The sequence below is a fragment of the Phascolarctos cinereus genome, unplaced genomic scaffold (genome assembly GCF_003287225.1).
Source record: "Phascolarctos cinereus isolate Bilbo 61053 unplaced genomic scaffold, phaCin_HiC Scaffold_726;HRSCAF=1367, whole genome shotgun sequence".
NCBI classification, from domain to species: Eukaryota; Metazoa; Chordata; class Mammalia; order Diprotodontia; family Phascolarctidae; genus Phascolarctos; species Phascolarctos cinereus.
The window spans coordinates 70,954,517-70,976,335 of NW_027556098.1; the positions used below are offsets into that span (position 1 = coordinate 70,954,517).

The 21,819-nt window shown below is 36.5% G+C and overlaps 1 protein-coding gene across 1 annotated transcript in view; it reads left to right on the top strand.

Annotated features, from left to right (window-relative positions):
* DMD (dystrophin) overlaps positions 1-21,819 on the top strand; it is a 1,828,382-nt gene that overhangs the window by 1,587,504 nt on the left and 219,059 nt on the right. Inside the window, 1 exon segment of the mRNA XM_078146592.1 lies at positions 11,784-11,844. Within this exon segment, the coding sequence (XP_078002718.1) occupies positions 11,784-11,844 (61 nt within the window).

Sequence of the window (21,819 nt, forward strand, 5' to 3'; positions counted from 1 at the left end):
TAAGTACCTACTGTATACCAAGTACTGTGCTAAGTACTTCATAAATATTCTGTCATTTGATCCTCACAACAACCCGGTGAGGTAGGTGCTATCTTCATCTTCATTTTGCAGTTCAAGACACTGAGGCAGAAAGAAATTCAGTGACTTTTCCAGAAACACAGTTAGTAAGTATCTGAGGCTGGATTTGAACTGGGAGTCTTCCTGACTCCCAGCAGTCCATTCCCCTGAGATATCTCACAAAATATGTTTTAAGTATGTGTGATGCAAGAATAAATTTTAGAGAATATTAGTAGGGAGGAAGAACTAAGGAACAACTATTTATTAAGTACCTATTATGTGCCAGGGACTATGCCAAGTGTTATACAAATTAACTCCTTTCATCCTCAAAACAAACCTGAAAGGTAAATGCTGTTATTTTCCCCATTATACAGTTGAGGAAAGTGAGGCAGACAGATGTTAGATGACTTGCCCAGGGTCACAGAGGTAATAAATACCTGAGGCCATATTTGAACTCAGGTCTTCCTGACTTCAGGCCCAGTGCTCATGCAATATAACATAATGATCCAAAATTTGTCAGACAATAAATAGATTTGTAGTAGAATAGATAATTTGGGGGTAAATTTGGTTCAAGAATCTGCCTGGGAAAGCAGTTTTAAAAAATGGGAAGACAAGAAGGAGAGGATAAAAAGAAAAGGAATTTATTTCAAACGATGGCAGAGTTATCAAAGCAACACTTTGTGGAACTTGTCAATGATGTGGGAGAACTATTTGGATTGTGATAACTAGCAAAGACAAACCAATCAGCTGAGGGTGTCAGAAGGCTGCAGGAGAGACAATTTTGTCTTATACCTAGTAGTTTTACTTAGCACTGCTTATTAAAAAAACTTTTCATTGATATTTATGTTTTATGTCATAATAATTTCTAGAGATATCCCACCTCCCTTTCTACTATGTCTTTCTCCACAACTAAATTGAACTGTCCCTCATAATAAAGAAAAATAGTCAAGCAAAAATACCTAGTACTGCGACCACATTTAACAATGAATACAATATTCCACCTTAATTGTTCCCTGCCTCTCTGCCAAGAAAAGGGAGATATGTTTCATTATCTGTTTTCCAGGACCATTATTGGTTTTTCAGTTAATCAGAGTTTAGCCTCCTTTTATTGAGCTTTTCATTTATATTGTTTAGTTATTGTATAAATTATTGTTCTAGTGCTGTTTATTTCACTCTGCATAAGTTCATGTAAATTTTTTCATGTAAAAGCACTGAATTTGGAGTCGGAAGACCTGGCTTTGCAAGTTACTACCTTTAAGACCTTGAGCAAGTTACTTAACTTTCTGGGTCTCCGTCTTCTCATCTGTTTCTCAGTTGGATGAGATGAGGTCTCTTCTAGATCTGAATCTATGATCCTTCCATCCCATGCATACTTTCCATCTTAAAAGTTGCCATACCTATTACTGTCAGAGCTCCTATTCCTTATGTAAGATCTCAGTTCCTGGTACAATGTACATGGTGAGTGTCCATCAGATATTAACTGAATAATATTATTTAATTAATTTAATTTTAAAATTAAAATTAATTTAACATTATTTAAAATATTATTTAAAAATTCCCCTCAAGAGGCACTTTTTAAGCACTTATTCAATCTAGACTAAATTCGTGGTAGCCCAAGTTGACATAAGATACCCTAAAGAATGCTATTATATTCCAATTTTATACTAAGAAAATTTTACAGTGAAACTAAAATTAAACTACATTCTACTCTGAGCTATGAAAAAATAGTATACACACACACACGTGTGTGTGTGTGTGTGTGTGTGTGTGTATATATATATATATATATAATAAGCACTTCATTTATATAGATATCTTCTTTTATTTTGCCTTGTGTTGCTTGGAAGGTTTTCTTCTTTAAATCAAAATGTAATTTAGGATGATTGAGTCAATTGGATCTTCTTCCTTAATTGAGCAGTCCTATCTAATATTGATTATGAAACTTTATGAGATTGTCAAGCAAGCAGAAGCTGGTACTAGATAGGATGTTCTCTTTTATACAGTTATCTTCAAGTAGTCGCATGTGATGTCTTGACTACAGACATCAAATATTAATTGGATGCTAAAAGGTTAGTTGAAAATCTATCACCATGTTCCATGGTATTCTATTCACCACAGAGTTTGGTCTGAGAGTTAGGTATTTGTATGTCTGACAGAATGTGTATTTACAGGATGTGTTAGTGGTGAGGAATTCTAGTTAGCTATGAAGATCTCCACAGCTATTGCGGATACTAAAGATCTCATTTATAACTCATATGGCCTTCTCTTCTGGAATGTTTCCCAACTTTCTATGCTTTTGAAATCTTTATAAATAATTTGCCCATCTTCAAAAGTTTAGTAAGTGGTCTTAAAGGTTTTATCAACCTGTTTTTTGATATATAAAATAGATGTAAAAGTGCTATCCTTATTTCAATTTAATAGTTTTGAAAGGTGTTCAAATGTAACTTGGCCTTTAAGTTAAATTACAGAAGCCCTATCCTTGCAATAGTCACTCTATACATCACACTAAGAGGAAACAGAAACCTCACAGACAGCAATTTCAATGAAATACCTATCTTCATTTTTCTAGTTCTTTATCATTGCCTATCAATATATTTCAACTCCAGGTCTTATTAAACAACATAACATTTTAATTACTGTAGTTTGCTCTTCACTTTAACTTCCTAAGGCATGAAATAAACAGAAGAAGAGAGTCACATAAAATGAAAGAAAAAAAATATGATAAAGACACTAGATCAGTTTAAAAAATACATCAATAAAACCAAGAGAACTGGTTCGAAGAGCAAAACAATGTATTTGCTCTTTAGCCAATTTCTCTGCCTATATTTCTTTTTTTTTTGTCACCAGATGTTTCATATTGTCTAAAACCACTGTCTCAATTTCTTTACCTGTTCCTTACTTAATTCCCTGACTAATGGTCTCATTGCTTTGGGCAAACTGTGCTCTTAAAAGTTATTAATAACCTTATATCAAAATCCAGTGACTTCATCTCCATCCTCAATCTCTTTGATCTTTCTGTTACATGTTATAGCATTGATCAAATTCCCCCCAACCTTAAAATTTTCTCCTTGATTGCTTTCCATGATGTCTGGTTTCTTTTCCAATCTCTCAGCTGCTCCTTGGTTTCTTTTAACGGCTCTTCTTCCTACAGTTCATGAATTGTCAACATTCCCTAAGCTCAATTCTTTGCCATTTGCTTGTCTCACTTTCTCCTTTCTCCTTTAGAGACTTCATACTGTACATTCTCATGGATTCAACTATTTTATCTACACTCACAATCTTGTAGTTTTATCTGAGTTCCAATTCCGTATCTCTCATTTACTATCTTCAAAATATTCCCATTTTGTTGGCTCACTATTATCTCAAATATATCATCTTTCACCCCAAAATTTGTTCTTCCACATTCCTGCTTTCCAGTTTGGGAATCATGATCAAACCATCTCTACTATTGCTCCTGAAAGTGGTATAACAATCTAATGTCCTGTGGTCCCATTCACTATTCCTTTAACTTTCTTTAAAAAAAAAATGAAGTACCTCTTCCTGGCCACAACTCTCCTATGGGTTTTATCTTTCCCTATTAAAATATAAGATCCTCCTTACACCATACTCTACAATACGTTCTAAATAGACATGAACCCTTAATATTAAAGATCCTACTGTAAAAAAAGAAAAAAAAGAAAAACAGATCATATACCTTTCACAGGTATAGGTAGAAGATGAATTCTTAACAGAACAAGAGATTGAGGCAATTATGAAAGGCAGAATAGATAATTTTGATTACTTGAAACAAAAGCTTCTGCATAGACAAAATTAATGCACCAGATAAGAAAGGAAATAGTTGAATGGGGGGGAAATCTTTATATCAAATTTCCCTCTTAAAGGTTTGGTATCCAAGATATATAAATTTTTTTAAATATACATAAGATTAATAACCATACCCCGATAGATAAGTGGTCAAAAGATATGAACAAAATATTTCTCAAAGCAAGAATTGTAAAATATTCACAATCACATGAAAGAATGTTCTAAATCATTAATAACAAAAGAAGTACAAATCAAAACAATTCTGAGGTTTCATCTTACACCCTTCAAATTGGCAAGAATTACCAAAACAATGCAATAGTCAATATTGGAGGAGCACACAAATGCATTGTTGGTGGAGCTATGAGTACAACCATCTTGGAAAGCAATTTGGAATTATGTAAATAGAGTGACTAAAATGTCAATAGCCTTTGAACTAGAAACTCCATTGCTGGGCTTATACTTCAAAGAAATATATACCAAAATATTTATAGTAGCATTTTCTGTGATAGCTAAAAATTAGAAACAAAATAGGTGCCAGTTAAGGAATAGCTAAATAAATTGTAGTATGTGAATTTAATGGAATATTACTATATTGTAAGAAATTATGTATGATGAATACAGAGAAGCATGGAAAAATATATATGAACTGATGCTAAGTGAAGTAAGCAAAGCCAAGAAAACAACATACACTGTAAATGCATAGAACAATGATACCCCAAAAAATCAAAAATGTATGTAACAAAATTATGAAGATGAAGTAGAACTTGAATGAAGAGATTTGAGAGAACATCCCCAGCTTAGCCGTTTGTGGAGGGGAGAGGTCCAAAGGTATTACACATTGCACATGTTTTCAGACTTTTTCAATGTCTTGATCAGTTTTGATTTTTCTCTCTCTCTAAAAACTACTGTTTGTCATAACATAGGTCTCTGGGAGGGGGAGAAGAAGGGATTTATGGGGAAACCATGATGATGTAAGAAACAAGACATCAATAAAAACTTATTTTTTTAAGTGTAAGTTACTTGAGGGCAAAGACTTCCTTTGCTTTTCTATTTGTAACCCCAGTGCTTAACAGAGTAAGTACTTAATAAATGCTTTTTTATTCATTCCATGTGAGGCAGGAATTCCTCCCCCTGCCCCTCTAGAAAGAAGGTATACTCTGCTACACTGTGGTCTGGAAATACAAGTGACAAATTGAGTGAAGAGAAAGTGCAAACAGCTCACTTTTATACACCATAGGAGAGGGGAGTCTTATGACTACAGTCCATCCTTCTGGGGCCACATTCATCCAATAATCAGGCAGCAGCTCTAGTCTCTTAAACCCAATCATTGAAGTCATGCAATTGGGCATGTTCCAAGGTCTCCTTGATCAACCTCCTTATAGTAACATTCATCCCCAGCCTCATTTCTTTCTATTCTTTGGCATTCAGGACATGTCACTCTTCTTCCTCTGTTACCTGTCTTTGCCTTCTATCTTTTATATGTCTTTTTTATATTTAAATTAGTTCATGATTTCATCCACATAGGTCTCTTATAGGCAGTTGTCCTTTTTCCTTCCTAGTTGAAATTGTTTTGTTTATATGTTTAGAATTTCATTTGTTAGCTTCTTATCCCTCTGGGACCACCTCACTCTACCAGACCCTAAACCATCCTTTCCTCTGAACCTTTTGAAATATATTCTCAAGAAATTTGGGATGCTTTTCAGACTGCCCAGCTTTCTTCATTTCTATCACTAATTCTAAGATGGAACCATTACTTCTTCTAAGATACTCATTGTTTCCATTTCAGCAGCCAGTTCTTGCTAGTTGTTTAGAAACAGGTTCAGAATAACTGCTATACTCCATCACACTTTTAGTGCCACAATACAGTTACTGGATTTCCTCATATGAGTATATCTTCTTGATACATAATGTTATTCCACATCAATATATATGAGAGGCTGATGATTGTGTTTTTCAGAATCCTTCCACCTCATTTTTATTAAGCACTATGGTATTCAACATTGATCATATAGTAAGTGCACAGTGATATTAAGGATATAATTAGGGATTTTTTGTGATCGAATAAATAATGTTTTGATCTTAACAAATTTAAAATAACATTAAGATCAGTCCACAGAAGTTTGTTTTAAAGAACTACACAGTGACATAGTCAAGTTCTATAAAGTTAACTTTAGAATAAATTTTTATCAGTTTAGATGATTTTTGAATTTCTTATTCTTACTCCAACAAAATATCATAAAAGATTATAAATATTAGTGGAATTTGCATTCCTATACATGGCATTTTGAAGAAAATAACTATTCCTTTCCTGATAATTATTCCCTTCCCCATCCCTTTTATTCCTAGCACATTCTTACTCATACTACATTTGACCTAATTCTTCCCCCTAGCCTGGAACCCTCCCCCCCTCAATTGCTACCCACTCTTTGCCTGCTGAATTTTGACATATCCCTTTTGCATCAATAAAATGCCACTTTCTCTAACGACCTTTCCCCCCTCCCCATTCCCAGGTGGTCATATTCTGTCCTTATTGGACCTTATATAAAGGTTTACTGGCACTTAAATTCGTGTAACTTTGTATTATAGTGTGCATGAACCATACTGCCCTATTAGACAATTCACTTCATAAGGGCAAGAGCCATGTTTTACCTAAACTTTACCTCCCCCTGGGCACTGTAAATCAGTGGCTTTCCAGGATAGGCTTCAGGACAGTGAGTTTCAGCCAGGTGTGCCATGAATTATATGGAACTTCCACTTGAAATTACGTGTGTGAGACTCCTGAGAATTATCTGGATCTTGAACTTAGGCTTACAATCACATAGGAAATTTTCCTAACTCTCCTGTACTCCATTCTTGATGGCAAAGAATAATGCTGTATTATGAACAAAAAAAAGTTCAAAAACCTCTGTTACAAATGCTTGGCATGTGTTATTGAATGCAATAGAATGGAATGGAATGGAAAATTATTTCTCCTTAGTTCCATTCCCCAGTACTCCAAGTGAACTCCATATTTATTTCTTTAACTTATCCCTGCCTTACCTTTTGATTGACCCTGTCAGGTAATCAACCCCCAGATCCAGCAGGATTAATGAACGTGTTTGGGGATGAATTCCTGAGAGTGCTGTTCTGGCCCAGCTTAAATAACATTAGCATTCTTTTTAATTTTCTAGTTTGGCCCCCATGTAGATTAAAATATGGCTTAACTCCAGGGTGCAGAGCTTTGGCACATTCTGTTCATTATGCATTAAAAATGGTTTAAATAAGAATTTCCCTAAAATAGTATAGACCATGTTTGGTATTCTAGAAACCTCTTTGGGCATAATATTGAATACCAGGACCTCTAGGGAGGAAAAGCTTTGAATGCAGAGCAGTGACCATTCAAGTTCTTAATAACATAGGGCAGCAGTCATGAAAGGGAAATTTTTAAATTTGGTTTGGAATAAATAAATTTGCGTGTAGTTTGCTATTTAAATTCAGTAGACAATACCCCCATGTAGCTGGTACAGTATGATAATGGGTGATTTTTACTCTAGAGAGTGAATCACAAAGATGCATTTGAATTACACTTAGAAGTGAGGGAAACATCTGTATGGGAAAATGCCAGAGGACAGCATGGTGTCATATAAAAACTGATTTCCTATAAATTTGCTTTTGATAGACTACTAAAAATGGACTTGCCAGACATTAAAGATATGAGAGTCTATTACATAAACTTGCTTTGTAAAGGATAGCAAGCTTTCACTGGTACCCTGAGATAAGAAAACAGTTGTTCTGGACATTGGGACTGCTGCCAGAAATGAGATGTTGATTCTCAGAACACACTCAGAAGAGGTTCCACATATATGACCAACTTAAATGTATTTGAGACCAGAATCATCCAGGAGACCAAAATATTTACCATCAAGAACCCTGCAACAATCTCTTGAGAAGGAATGCCACATCTGCTCACACAGAACCATCATCCAATTGGGCTTTATTTCTAAGGCACTTCTTTCAGTGAAAAGAAACTACTTGACTGGGGGGAAGTGGTATTTTTAATGTATTAAGGACATTTTTGAATAAAACTTATTTTCTGGATTTTAAATTATGATTGCAATACAGTTGCTTAGATTAACTTGAAAACTATGAAGCAAAGGAAAAGACATCTCTCAGAAAAAAAATGTTTCTTTTCTGTTTGTCTGTTATGCATTAAAACATATGGCTCTTTTGGATATGAAAACCAGCAATCAATAATTATTATACCAATGAAAGTTTCTATATTTTTAATTGAATTTGAAAATTAAACTTTTAGAAAGGAATTTTTAAAAACAGAAACATAGCTTAAACATAGTATTTGGAAAACTTAGTCTAGGCCTTTCATCAGCCTTTTTTATATAGCTCTTTAATATTTGCAAAGTAATATATATGAGCAACAAACAATTTATGAAGTAGTAAACTGAGTGTAAAGAGCTAAGTAATTTGTCCAAGATCCATACTTACAGTACCTGCTGTTAGGATTAAATGAATATGTGCATATTCTGATATATATATATATATATATATATTAGGAATAATAACTGGCATGTATATGCATATATCCCTTTAAGGTTTGCAAAGCTATATGTATATATACACATTACATATGTATACAATGTATACACAGCGTGTATATATGTACGTATACATATACACAGTATATATATACATACATATATACACAGTGTATATATATATATGTTACACTTTAAGTTTTGTATATTGCTATATATGTACACGTGTTCATGTACATATACATGTATGTATATATATATACATATACATGTATATATCTTTATTCTTCTATAAAATGAAAAGGTTGTATTGGAAAACTGTAAGATCTCTTCCAGCTCTAAATCTATGCTTCTATTATTATTATCTTCACTTTACAGATGAAGAAAACTAAGGCTTGGACAGCTGTGGTGCTTTGCCCCTGGTCATAGAAAAGGAGGTAGATTTAAAGCCAGGCCTCTTTCCTGCACACTTAATGTTTTCTTTTTCCCACTTTACCATAATGCATCTGTACCAAGGACAATTACAAATACAAAGCTTAAGTCTCCCTTTCAGTTCACTTTGGCTCAACATCTCTATCTATCTCTTTCTTATATTATTTGCTTGAAGTAACTGTATAGGTCAAGCAGAAACCCACTGAGCTCTATTTACAGCCGACAATTATGACTCTTAAATTGACATCTCTGGGAGAGATTCAGAAGTAATAAAAGAAAGGTCTTACCAATTACCACTATACCAGAGGATTCGATGGATAAGTACAAATGACATTCGTGGTAATAAACACTGTGATAGGATAATAGGCAAGTGCGGACAGTTTTCTAAAGATCTTTCAGAAGAGAATGTGTATTCTCTTCTTGATTTCAACATTCACAGGCCTGAAGGCAGGGACTGGACCATGCTTTTCCATTCAGCTCTGTTATGATGCTCTGATTCCAAGAGAATAGATGTTGATAGACCAGTAACTACTCATGGAATCAAAATAAATGGATTTTTTGCTCTCTCTTATACAACTGAGTATACAGTGGGTAAAGTACTGGGCTGGTGTCAGGAAGTTGTTATTGTGCGGTCATTTTAGTCACATATGACTCTTCATAACCCTATTTGGAGTTTTCTTAACAAAGATACTGGAGTGGTTTGCCATTTCCTTCTCCAGCTCATTTTACGGATGAGGAAACTGAGGACAACAAGGTTGAGTGAGTTGCCCAGGGTCACACAGTTAGTAAGTGTTTGAGGCCAGATTTGAACTCAGGAAGAGGAATCTTCCTGACTCCAGGACCAGCATTCTAATCACTGCCACCTAGCTGCCCCAGTGTCAGGAAGACCTGAGTTCAAATCTGGCCTCAGGCACTTATGAAGACAAGTGATTTAACTACTGTTTGCCTCAGTTTCCTCAACTGTAAATGGGGATATCAGCACCTATCTCCCAGGATTGTTGTGAGGATTGAACGAGATTATACTTGTAAAAGTAATTAGCACAGTCCTTGGCCCATAGTAGATGCTATAGAAATGCTGTTTATTATTGTTGTTGTTTTGTTATTGTTGTTATTATTAAGCAAAGCAGGAGAAGTCTTTCCTTTTGGGGCTACTAAAGAATCAGAGAATCAAGGGCTACATTTTTACCTAGGTGATATCAACTGCACCAATTAACCTGTTCTATCTATCTGTGTTTCAAGAGTGGGATATGAAAGAATAGGGAAGAAACTAGTGAGAACAGTTTTTCAAAACAATGTCATTTTTTATTTCTGTTAACTAGTTTGAGTGCCCACCAAGATGGAAAACACAAATGTTGATTAAATATAGATTGATTTCTCATATATTTTAATGACATATAGCCAGCATATAAAGCAGAAAGTTTTGTTAGAGGTTATGTTATTAGATCACCACATTGCTCTATATAAAACAAAGATTTTGAAAATGTATTGCTCAGATTGTGTAGCTGTGAAGGAGCATAACTTATGTGAAGCTGTTTGCTCACATAACATATCAAGGATATATTTTCACCACCATTGTCTTACATCTTAATAGACTGTGGACTAAATTATGTTGTGAGATTTATTTATATCATAGTTCTTCACAGTGGATCTCTTGTAAGTAATGGTTAACAGCAGCTGTATTTCTAATTATTTGTAGGATAAAAATATGGGAAGATGTTTGTGTAGATAAAATAACAAGGTACAGCATTATTACTGCTTCCATTTGTATTCGAAGAGACATTGCATGAAGGCCCCATCAATTTTTGAAACTGTTTTCAGCGTGATTGCCATTCTTCAGAAAATGCTGTCATTCCCCCAAACTAGATTATTTTCACATCAAGGGGGAAAAGATCCTACAGTATACAAACATGTGCCTTAGAGATATTCAAATCTTTGAAATTTCCATAAGCTCTAAGTATTAAAATAAGGTTTTAAGATTAGTGCCTACACTAGAACATAATAGAGGCCTTGGATAATGAATTCCCATTATGTATAATTAAATTTTACCTGTAGTAATTTTCATAGAAAATGTTTATTACAAAAAAAGTTTCATTAATGCTGAAAGAGTCTATGTTGGGAAAACTGTTGCTATGTACTACCATTCTCTTTCTGTTTGAAAACCCTCTTTGATATGATTATGTTGGTCCCCTGAATTTGGAAAACAAATAAAATATATACACAGTTAATAATGTGGGAAATAAAAATGAAATTGGACTCTACTTAAGCCAAGAGAAAAATAAACATATCAAGGTATTGCAGTTTAGCTTCATTCAACAGAGAATAAAAATATAAACAAAATTGTATTTTTGTTGTTAGATGGTAAGAACAGTCAATCAAATTGGAAAAAAAACTGAGACATACTTATAGGAAATATCATAGGCATCCAGTATAATAGCATGAAAAAGACAGTTATCTACTTGTTTGGGTTCTTATCTATCCTATAATTTTGGCTGTGGAAAATGCCTCCTAGTGCCTTCCTTTCTTTTCTTTCCTTCCTCCCTCTATCTTTCTCTTCCTTCCTTCCTTTCCTCCCCTTTTTCTTTCCTCCATTTCTCCCTTTCTTCTGTTCCTTCTTACCTCCCACTTTCCTTCATTCCTTTCCATCCTTCTTTCCTCTCTTGTTCCCTTCCTTAAGTTGTTTTCTTTCCTTCCTTGCTTCTTCCTCTCTCTCTCTCTCTCTCTCTCTCTCTCTCTCTCTCTCTCTCTCTCTCTCCATTTATCTTTGTGACTGAATGAGTTCATTTTCACTTAGAATAGGACAGAAATTTTAGAACAGTAGGTTAATCCTTCCTGCCTTCATGGACAACTGAGCAAATAGACCAGTATCAGTGTAAAATTGTAATTCCAGAGATTAATGTTGTCTTTCCTGTTTGCTTTGAACTTAACCTCCGTGTCTTTTTTCTTTTTCTTTTTCTTCCTCAGCTTCTGTCCAGGGTCCATGGGAGAGAGCAATCTCACCAAACAAAGTGCCATATTACATCAAGTAAGTCTGAAGACTAAAGTGAAAAAGAAATATTTATTGTGGCTAATCTGTGCATTCAAATATGCATTTGTTCCCATGAGCCAGACGTTGCTTGGTCTGCAACGTTCTTATTTCTAGCCTTCCTGAGGAAGCAACAAGGTAGTAAACTACATGCTAAAATTACCACAGTAAATTTGCTGATGCATTATGGAGAAGCCTTTAAGTGTATGTGTAGAGGGAGGGGGGGTAGGGGGGAAGGAAGCGTGTGTGCTGCTTTGTGATAAAGCCAAAGGAGTCTTTCATTCCCACAAAATAACTCTGCTTAGCTTCAGACTACTTGGTTAGCACTGGAAATTAGTATTTGAAAAGATAATGCTAATTATTTACAGTTTTTCCCCTTCAGACTAAAAAGGAGGATTTCTAGACTGGATTCAAATCCTGTCTCTGCTACTTATGATTTGTGTGATCTTGGAGAATTCATTTAGCTTCTCTGTGCTTTATTTTCTTTATCTCTACAATGAGGGGATTGGACTAAAAGACTTATAAAGGCCCTTCCAGCCCTAAATCTATGATTATGTGATCCTACAGCCCATAGGAATGCCTTTCTGCATAAAAAAACCAATCACCAGCACCCGATATTGTATTCCAGTGGAGAAATCCAAATTCATGGGCCCTACGACAAAGTCTCATATTAACTAGTTAAGCATTGTGCAAAAGTACTATTGTTATCCAGCAACATTTGTACCAACCAAGAGAAGTGGTGAGAGATGCCATTCAGAAGTAGGACATCCAGCATACAAATTGGGGAGCACTAAATAGAAGCGTAAGGATTTTATTTTAGTGGTTCTATTGCTAGCTGCTTCACAATTTATAGCGAGAATTCTTACCCTGGAGTCCAAGGGCTCCGTGAATGGATTTCAGGGTGTTTGTGAAATTGGATAGGAAAAAAATTGCATCTTTATTTCAAGATAATTGGCTTCCTTTGTAATCCTGAATATTTTATTTTAATTTAATTTATTCATTTAAAAACATTATTCTGAGTTGGGTTCATATCCTTCGCTGGACTGCCAAACAGGTCCTCAAACACAGACAAGGTTGGGAAGCCTGATCTACAGCAAGATACTCCCGTTAATCAGATGTGATTCTATTTCTACACTGACAATGAAAGTTAATAGAGATCATGGAGAGGAGAAAAAAATAAAAGCACTTGGAAGCACTTGAAGTCTTTGCACAAGGCTGACTAAAAATGTTTTAGACTTTCCTATTTGCTCAGACTGATAGCTTTTTTTTTAAGGCAATTGGGGTTAAGTGACTTGTCCAGGGCCACACAGCTAATAAGTGTCAAGTGTTTGGTCTGAGGCCGGATTTGAACTCAGGTACTCCTGACTTCAAGATCAGTGCTCTATCCACTGCACCACCTAGCTGCCCCAAGACTGATAGCTTTTAATCAGGCTAAATTGTTTTGTTTTGTTTTGTTTTTTGCTGTCCATCAATTTCTTCTTAACTCAGTTCTGACTTCTTAACAGTAACCCCTGGTCTTTATGTTTGAAGTTTTATCTCATCCTCAATACTGGGTTGTCTTAATAAAAGTTCTGGTCCTCCTATACTTCAGGTACATATGTTTCTTTTGATCTATCCATTGTCTAAATAGGATTTAACAGGTGACATGTAGTAGAAAGACCATTGCTCTTGTAGCAGAAGGTCTGGGTTTGAATGTCACCCTCTAACTATATTACCTTGGGTAAGTCACTTAACCCTATGGACTTCAATTTCTTTATCTCTACAGTAGACACAATAACTCTTATGCTCCCTGCTTTGCCAGGCTGTTGTGAGGGAAATGCTTTGTAAATCTACAAATGCTATAAAAAATGTGAGTTATTATGTCTTCATTGTATATTTCTCTTCTAATTTCAGCAATTCTTTGAAAAAAAAATCCATTTGCAAACCAAATACTAAACCAGGAAACTGGTTTGCTTCCAGAATTTCCTTTTATTTTCCTTTTGGGCTTTAGTGTTCACATGCATGTTAATTCCTATAGAATAGTTTAAAATTTCATGCCCACTGGAATAACTAAAGACTTTTGCCATGTGCTTTCTAAGTCTTATGGAGATTTAGTCATTGAATGGATCTGAATTTAAAAACAGGGAATTTGGGATTATGAAAATTACATCTTTGATACAATCTAATCTCTTTTCTTTCTGAGCCAAAAGAAGGACTTCATTCTTCTCCTTCCAGGGTAATTTGTTCAAGGTCTATCTAAAGGCACTTGGGTGTCTGAAATCTCTGTGATTGTGTTTTCACATTGCCATATTATTTGAGGCTGATGAAGGACAGAGATTTCTGATGGCCCTCAATATTGTTTTAGTCTTTCCCTGGCTCAGGTCTGTGTGTCATTTCTCTCGTGACACTCAGTTAAAAGAGGTAGGTAAAAAGAATCCGGAGAAAAATTACAACTTGTGAAAGGAGCAAATAATTCACATTTTAACAAGAAATTTGTTACTTTTACTTAATCAATCTTCACTGATAATAGAGAGGAAACAATCTACGTGATTGACCTTCATTCAACAAATCCACTTCTTCAAACTGAAAACCTCCATCACAGAATCATAGAGTTAGAACTGGAAGGGACATGAAAACCCATCAAATCCAACCCCCTCATTTTATAGATAATGAAACTGAGGCCAGAGAGGTTGTGATTTGCCTACTGTCCCAGTGGGTGAAGTAGAATTTGAACCTAAGCCTTCCTGGCATCTGGTTCAGTGCCCTATCTTCTATGCCACGCTGCCTCCCTTCCCCCCCTCCTTCGACCCACCCCATTTCACCCCCCACCCCCACCCCAGCCAAATCTTTAATTGTATTTGTGGTTGTCTCCTCAATCTATTCCAAATTCTCCACACACCTCTCTCTTTGGGAAGCCCAATGTTGGCACTATATCCTAAGTAGCTTTATAGTGAAAAGGTTAAATATGGACTTAAAAAAAAAAGAAGAAAAGAAATAGATAAAGATAGAAACATAAGAAGCTTTTTCTTTTTTATTTTATTTTATTTGGGGGAGGGTAAGGTCCTTGGAGTAGTACAGTGGATAGAGCTCTGGCCTTGGAGTCAAGAGGATCTAAGTTCAAATCCGACCTCATACACTACACACTTACTAGCTGTGTGACCCCAGGCAAGCTTACTAAGAATTTGATTCCTTTTTCTGTCTAAAAAAAAAAGGTATAGTATTTCACTCCTCACTTTTTCTTCTTGTCTTTTATGTATCCTAACTTCCACATAAGAGTTACCACAAAGGCCCAATTGCAAAACAGAGTACCTTCTTTAGTCATTTTTTTTTTTGCTCTTTGGTGAGACAATTGAGGTAAAGTGACTTGCCCGGGGTCACACAGCTAGTAAGTGTGTAGTGTATGAGGTCGGATTTGAACTCAGATCCTCTTGACTCCAAGGCCAGAGCTCTATCCACTGTACTACCTAGCTGCCCCAGTCATTTCCTTAATGCTGTTATAATCTGCCTTTTTATTGTAGAGATTAGAGGATCATCTGGATTATAAGCACCTCCTCTCCTAATTCTACATTACTTCCTGGGTGTATATTTGACCAGTTTTGTGCTCATCCATGAATTTTTAGCTCATTACTAGCATCTTTCTCCCTAGACAGTAAATCAGGCATTGTTTTGTCTGCAACCTGAGCACCAGCTTTACATGTAATGCTAAAAACCTTGATTTTGATACTTTAAACCTCATGTTTGTCTTGTTTATTAGTCTATAACATAGATCATTGTTACATTTTTCATATTTCTTCTCCCTTGGGGCTTTCTTATTCTTGCCAGCATCACTTTCACGTTATTTCATCGCAGTTTTCATTGCTCCTGAAAATATAATCACCAACAATGTTCAACCTGTTCTAAGTACTTATCTTCCATTTGCTGCCATTTTGAAGTTTCTTAGCCTACTGACAATTTCATGAAAATTTCAATATAATGGCCTTTAACCAGATGCTGCATTCTGTTAGGATTTCTTTCACCTTTTTATTGTAGCATGCTCCCATATGGAGAAACCAAATTGAACCCAAAGTTGTCTCTCTTGTTTTCATAATGATTTGGGAAATTATTTGTCTGCATGCTGGACTATCATAAGATGCAGAAATTCCAAGTGTCCATGAAGCATGCCCTTAAACACCTGTTGTAGGAAGAGAAGAGCCACCACATTGGGTCAGATTAACATTCTGTCTCAGACAATGGCACCAAGGAACATGCTGTGAGAGAACACAGCTCTTTTGCTCCAAGAGGTTATGAATACACTGTGATGATACTGAACTCAGTAATCTGCCTAGAATTTATCATTCATGAATTTATCTAGTCTCTTCTTAACCTAATTGCCATCTCTCACTTAACATTATAATGTGGGGCAATAAATTCCAATGGTTTTACTCTTTCCTGGGCAAAGAAGAGCTTTCTTTGCCTAATATTTGCATTCTTTCACTTGTGTGAGTACATATATCAGCAAACAATTGATGCATAAAGTGGTCACATATCTGCCACGTAGTGTTATTAAGGAGGTTCAAACAAGATGTGTATAAAGCACTTTGTGAACCTTAAAGCACTATACTTCAGTTATCATTATTGTATGTTTTGATCTTGAGGCTAAAATCAAGTGTTAATCAAGGACAAAAGTCTCTAAGTCCATATGCATATTTTTCTACCTTCAGTCTTCTTAAAAAATGTTTCTCTAGTCTCCCTCTTCCCCCAGCCCAAATTCCTTTCAGAGAGAGGTTCAAAGAGATATTGAAACCAACTTCAGCGAGATGAGAGTGTAGGGTATACTTGAAATTTAGTTGTTGTACATTTTACCCAGTATTGAATAATCATCATGAGTCATAAAATAAGATGCATTTTTTCATATCCCTTAACCTTTCAAATAATTTTAAGTAGATTATTTTTTAAAAAATTTCATTATGATACTGGCAAACATATATATATGTATATATATATACATATATATATATACATATATAAGTATGTATGCATGTATAAACAAATATAAAGGTACCTCCTTTATAAAACTATGTCATTCAAGATTCAAGTGTATTCCCAAGTTTTAAAATTTGTAGACTTCATGAGCAAGTCCAAGTTCATTCTATTCATAGTTTTCATTATTTTATACTGTAGGCTTTATTCATATCTCCTAAAGTTCTAATCTATTTTAATTTCTTCTCATATGAAAGCTATTCTTTCCCCTCGTTTATTTTAGTTACTCTTCCCTGGACCTCCTCCAATTCTGTTATGTCTTTCTCGATATGTGGTCCCAAGAACTTGTTATGGAGTTTGATTACATAGTTAATAGTCTCCAGAACCCTCATGATGAAAGTAGATATTATTTGTCATAGAAGTGAGAGTTAACAAATTCAGGACTTGGACCTTGTACCATATTTATCAGTTTTATCTAAAAGTTTGTTAGGGGCCATTATACTATTAAGGATTTGAAGGATATGAAAGAGCCAGCTGAAAGATTTACCCTTATATTTCCATGAGATGACTTGTACAAGGACATAGTAGGTAGGCAAAGATAGAGACTCTCTCCTATTCCCCTTTGGAAACACTGTGTTTGTATCATATTTACGGAGCACCCAATCAATAAAAGATAATGCTATTTTGGCTTTCTTAATATCAACGAATTGTTTTATGCTTACTTTTAAGGCATCCTTGACCACTCTCTGTCCATTTAGATGTTTATCCTTGTACTTCACAGTCAAAAAAAAAAGTAACCTAAAAAGTATTTCTCTTTCTTTACATCTCTCATGCCCAATGAAATTTGCCTCACTTCAGAGTAGCACACTGCTCCATGCTGCTGTTCATACCATGCTGACTGTAGGAGAAAGCAGCATTGTACTTGGGAGTCAGAAGATGTGAGTTCATGTCCTAATTCTACCCATTACTAATTGGGTGTTCATACCTCCCAGGATTACTGTTAGATCAAATGAGATAAATATGTGTGAGACAATAGGGCCACTAGGTGTTGCCATAGTGTCCCAGTTCGAGAAGTCAGTAAGACTCATCTTCTCAAGTTCAAATCTGACCTCAGATACTTACTAGCTATATGACCCTGGACAAGTCACTTAACCCTGTTTGCCTCAGTTTTCTCATCTATAAAATGAACTGGAGAAATGAGGTCTCAAAGAGTCAAACACAACTGAAATGACTGAACAACAAAATCTTAAAACCGTCTATAATCATCAGCTATTATTATTATTATTATGCAGGTAGGGGTTAGAATGATAAGTAGTGTTGAGCATCAAAATCAGGAAGATCTGGGTTTGAATCCAGCAGGCTCTGATGCATAATGGTTTAGATTATAAGTTGAATAGCAAGTTCAAAACTCCATTGGTAGAATTTCCTTATTAGGCATTCCCTAAACTGAAGAAATTAATTGGTTTTGTCCCCAAAAAAATTGTTTTTGTTTTAGACTACATGGCCTCTTATGTATTATAATGATAACAGCTAGTATATGTACAGCCCCTTGAGATTTGCACTATAATCTCCACGTATCATCTCATTTTATATTCGCAACAACCCTATAGGGTAAGTACTATTATTACCCCCTTTTTCCTGAGGCTGAGTGACTAGCCCAAGGCCACATAACTAGTAAGTGTATATTGCGCCAGGCACTATGGTGAAATGAGAGGGATACAAATACAAAAACACAGTCCTTGTCCTCGAGGAGCTTCAATCTAATAGGAGAAGAAAATACACAAAAGGAAGTTTAAAAGGAGGCTGGATGCATGATCAAGGGTTCCAGAGTCATCTAAAAGTAGTATAGCTGGGGAGAGAAACTGAGTTCTCTCTTTAAATTGAGGCCCTGGAGCCCACGGCCTAGAGTCCAGGCATAGAGTGCAATCAGGAAAGCATAGACTACTGATGAGTTCCAGGCAGATTCAATCTTGCAGCATAATGAGTTTTCCCAATTATGAGTTTCCTGGGGAAGGAAGGCATGAAGGATCCAGCTGTGAGGATCCATCTTTATCTCTTCAGTGTTACCTCTCCCTTCCAGCCGCGTGCACGCATGGCCTTGCTGTAATCTAGAAGACACAGTGAGGCTGATGACTTTGCACAGCTCTGCCTCGCTTAAATGCAATTCACTTGCAAGTCAAGACATAACCCTCCCAGGGTCATTGGTCCTCTTTGAGAACAAAGGATGAACAACAAGAAGCTTGGCCAGCAGTGCTCCAAAATCTATCTGTCTAGTGTGATACTTGTAAATTTTCTGGCAGATACACTGATCAGGGGTCTTATTGATGACACTCACAGCCTGCTTCCCACACTCTTTGCATGTCTTCTACTCACTCTTGTCCTTTCTGGCCTTCATTTCAAGATCTACTGAATCCTATCTGCCAGGACTTATGACCACCCCTCTGTCCCATCTTTCCATATTTGCCACTGCATTGTACCATCCTTCCATACTTCATCCTTCTCATTACTGTTTGCCTGCCTGGTTTTTAATGTACAACTTGCCCTGACTTCTGTTACTTATAGAGAATAACGATGTATATTTGTACCAACGTGTCATGATTTAGAAAGTGGTTCCTATTTGTCCTTTCTGAGGTAAGCGGGTGGGGAATGGGGGAAGGGATAGAGTTCCCCATCTCCTGTTTCCCTTTCCCCTTCCCCAGCCCTGGTATGACATAATCACAGAGGGCCCAGAATCACAGAGTGTAAAGGAATTTTAAGAAATTTAAGGAATTTTCCTACCACCCCACAACAACAGAGTCACACAGGATAAGATTTTTGTTATGTAAAGAAAATATGTTTACCCCTTGGGGTCCCTTTATGAGGGAGAACTTCTCTGACTGAATCAAGAAGGAAACTTGTGGTTTGCAGAGAAAATCAGTGGTACCCTTTGGGCCTTTATATAAAAATAACAAGTCAGTTCTGAAATTGAGGAATCCAGGATGGGGAGAGCTTTGTAGAGGCAGCCCCCTAAAGGAGAGAAGGAAAGGACTTTTTTTCCCCTCTCCTTACATCAACCACAATATTGGAGCTACTAAGAACAGTAGCAGATAATGCATTCAGCCTGGAGCAGAGGTACACACATACCTGAGGCCTGACACTGATATTGAGAGGTAGCTACACAAGGGAGAAACCTTTAAGGAATGTGACCCTCACCCCCAACCTTGCATCAAGAAAAGTGCCTCCCCCCCCCCAATTGCCTAAAAGCAAAAAAACAAAAACAGAAAGAAAAAAAAGTGCCTCCCCTCTTGGACTCACGAAAGGAGCCAGACTGCAAGCCCATCTAAATGTCTTCTCCCTGCACCAGAAAATCACCCAAGGGGAGCTGGGTGACACCTTTACAAAAAGAGAAAGGATTCTAGTAGTGGGAGCTGTGAATTATCCTTTGCTATACGTGTATCTAATATGTGTGCCTCACTGCCATTGTAAAAAAAAAATGTAAGCCCTCTCTTCCAGTGAACACTGTGTATCTATGGGAGAATGAACTTCAGATTGCGGGGGAAGAAGTGGAAGGGGGGAATGTTTTAGACCAACTGTTCTTATGTCTTCTTAGTAAATACCTTTGTTAATAGCTAATTAAGGCTGCTTTGCTGGCTAATTATTAATGGGAAACATCAGTGTTAAAAAGGCAGCCTTAGAGGGTTACTTTTAGAATGGGATGGGCAGTTGTTTCTCTGGGGACCCGAATTGTGAATGTGAATGTGCCCGTGTGATGCAGGTTGGTGGTGTGAGCCAGAGGGTGTGTTTTACCTGGTTCTAATTTATGCCCTGCACTTGTCTAAACCCACAGCTACATCAGCCTTCAGCTAAGCCTGAAGAAGGCTGAGAAAGGGGTAGAAAGAGAGGGCATAGAATAGATTGTGGTCTTTTTTTTCCCCCAAAGTAAATTATAAAAATTATGTTTCTGAAAGCACTACGTTCCTTCCCCAGCGTTATTTTCCTGATCCTGCGTAGACTCCTCTGGCTTCTTATTTGCTGCTTGTTAATTTAAATGAGAGTTCGCTGCTGAGCCTCTTGATTCTGTACTTCGGGGCTTGTCAATTTTCTGTCTTTGAACTTTGAACTTGCTTTGATCTGTTGATTCTTTGTCCCTGATTTTGTACCCACATCATGCAGGTTTTAATCCATGTAGGCACATCCCCCACCTCCATTCCCTCTGCCCTTGACTCTCTCACGGTTAGATGGATTAGTACAGCCAGCTAATGACCTGTTAATCTTCTAAATTCCCTGCACAATACACTAGCTTTTCAGGACCTTTTTCCATACTCCCAGTGTAGAGAAAACTTCACTGTTGTTGTTGTTCAGTGGTTTCAGTTGTGTCCAACTCTTCATGACCCCATTTGGTGGTTTTCTTGGCAGAGATACTGGAGTGGTTTGCCATTTCCTTTTCCAGCTCATTTTACAGATGAGGAAACTGAGGCAAACAGGGTTAAGTGACTGACCCAGGGTCACACAGCTGTTAAGGATCTAAGGCCAGATTTGAACTCACAAAGAGAAGTCTTACTGACTTCAGAACCAGCACTCTATCTACTGTGTCATCTAGCTGTCCCCAGATTCATTGTACCACTAACATATTCCCATGTCCAGTAGGTTCCCTTGTCTCTTCCCTATCTTGCACTGTAACAGAAGGTACACTGGCTTTAGAGTTAAGAGTTCCTGGATTCAAAACCCACCTCTGATATTTAATACCTGTGTGACTTTGGGCAAATCACTTAAACTCCCTGAGCCTCATTTTCCTTAACTGGAAAATGAAAGTGTTGGACGAATTAACCTATGAGGTCCAGCTCTGTGACCCTTGTCTTAGCTCTTCCCTTTGCACCCATATCTCTCTCACTTCCTGTGTGATGACTGTGTCAACGTCAATGTCTGTGTAATGCTGAATATGAACATCAATTGACACTGGTTAGATGAAAACAGTAGTAGGCCTCATTGCCGTAAAGATGATAAAATAACAGCTTGGCTCTGAAAATTTTGATTTTCCTTCCTGCTGTCATTATTACC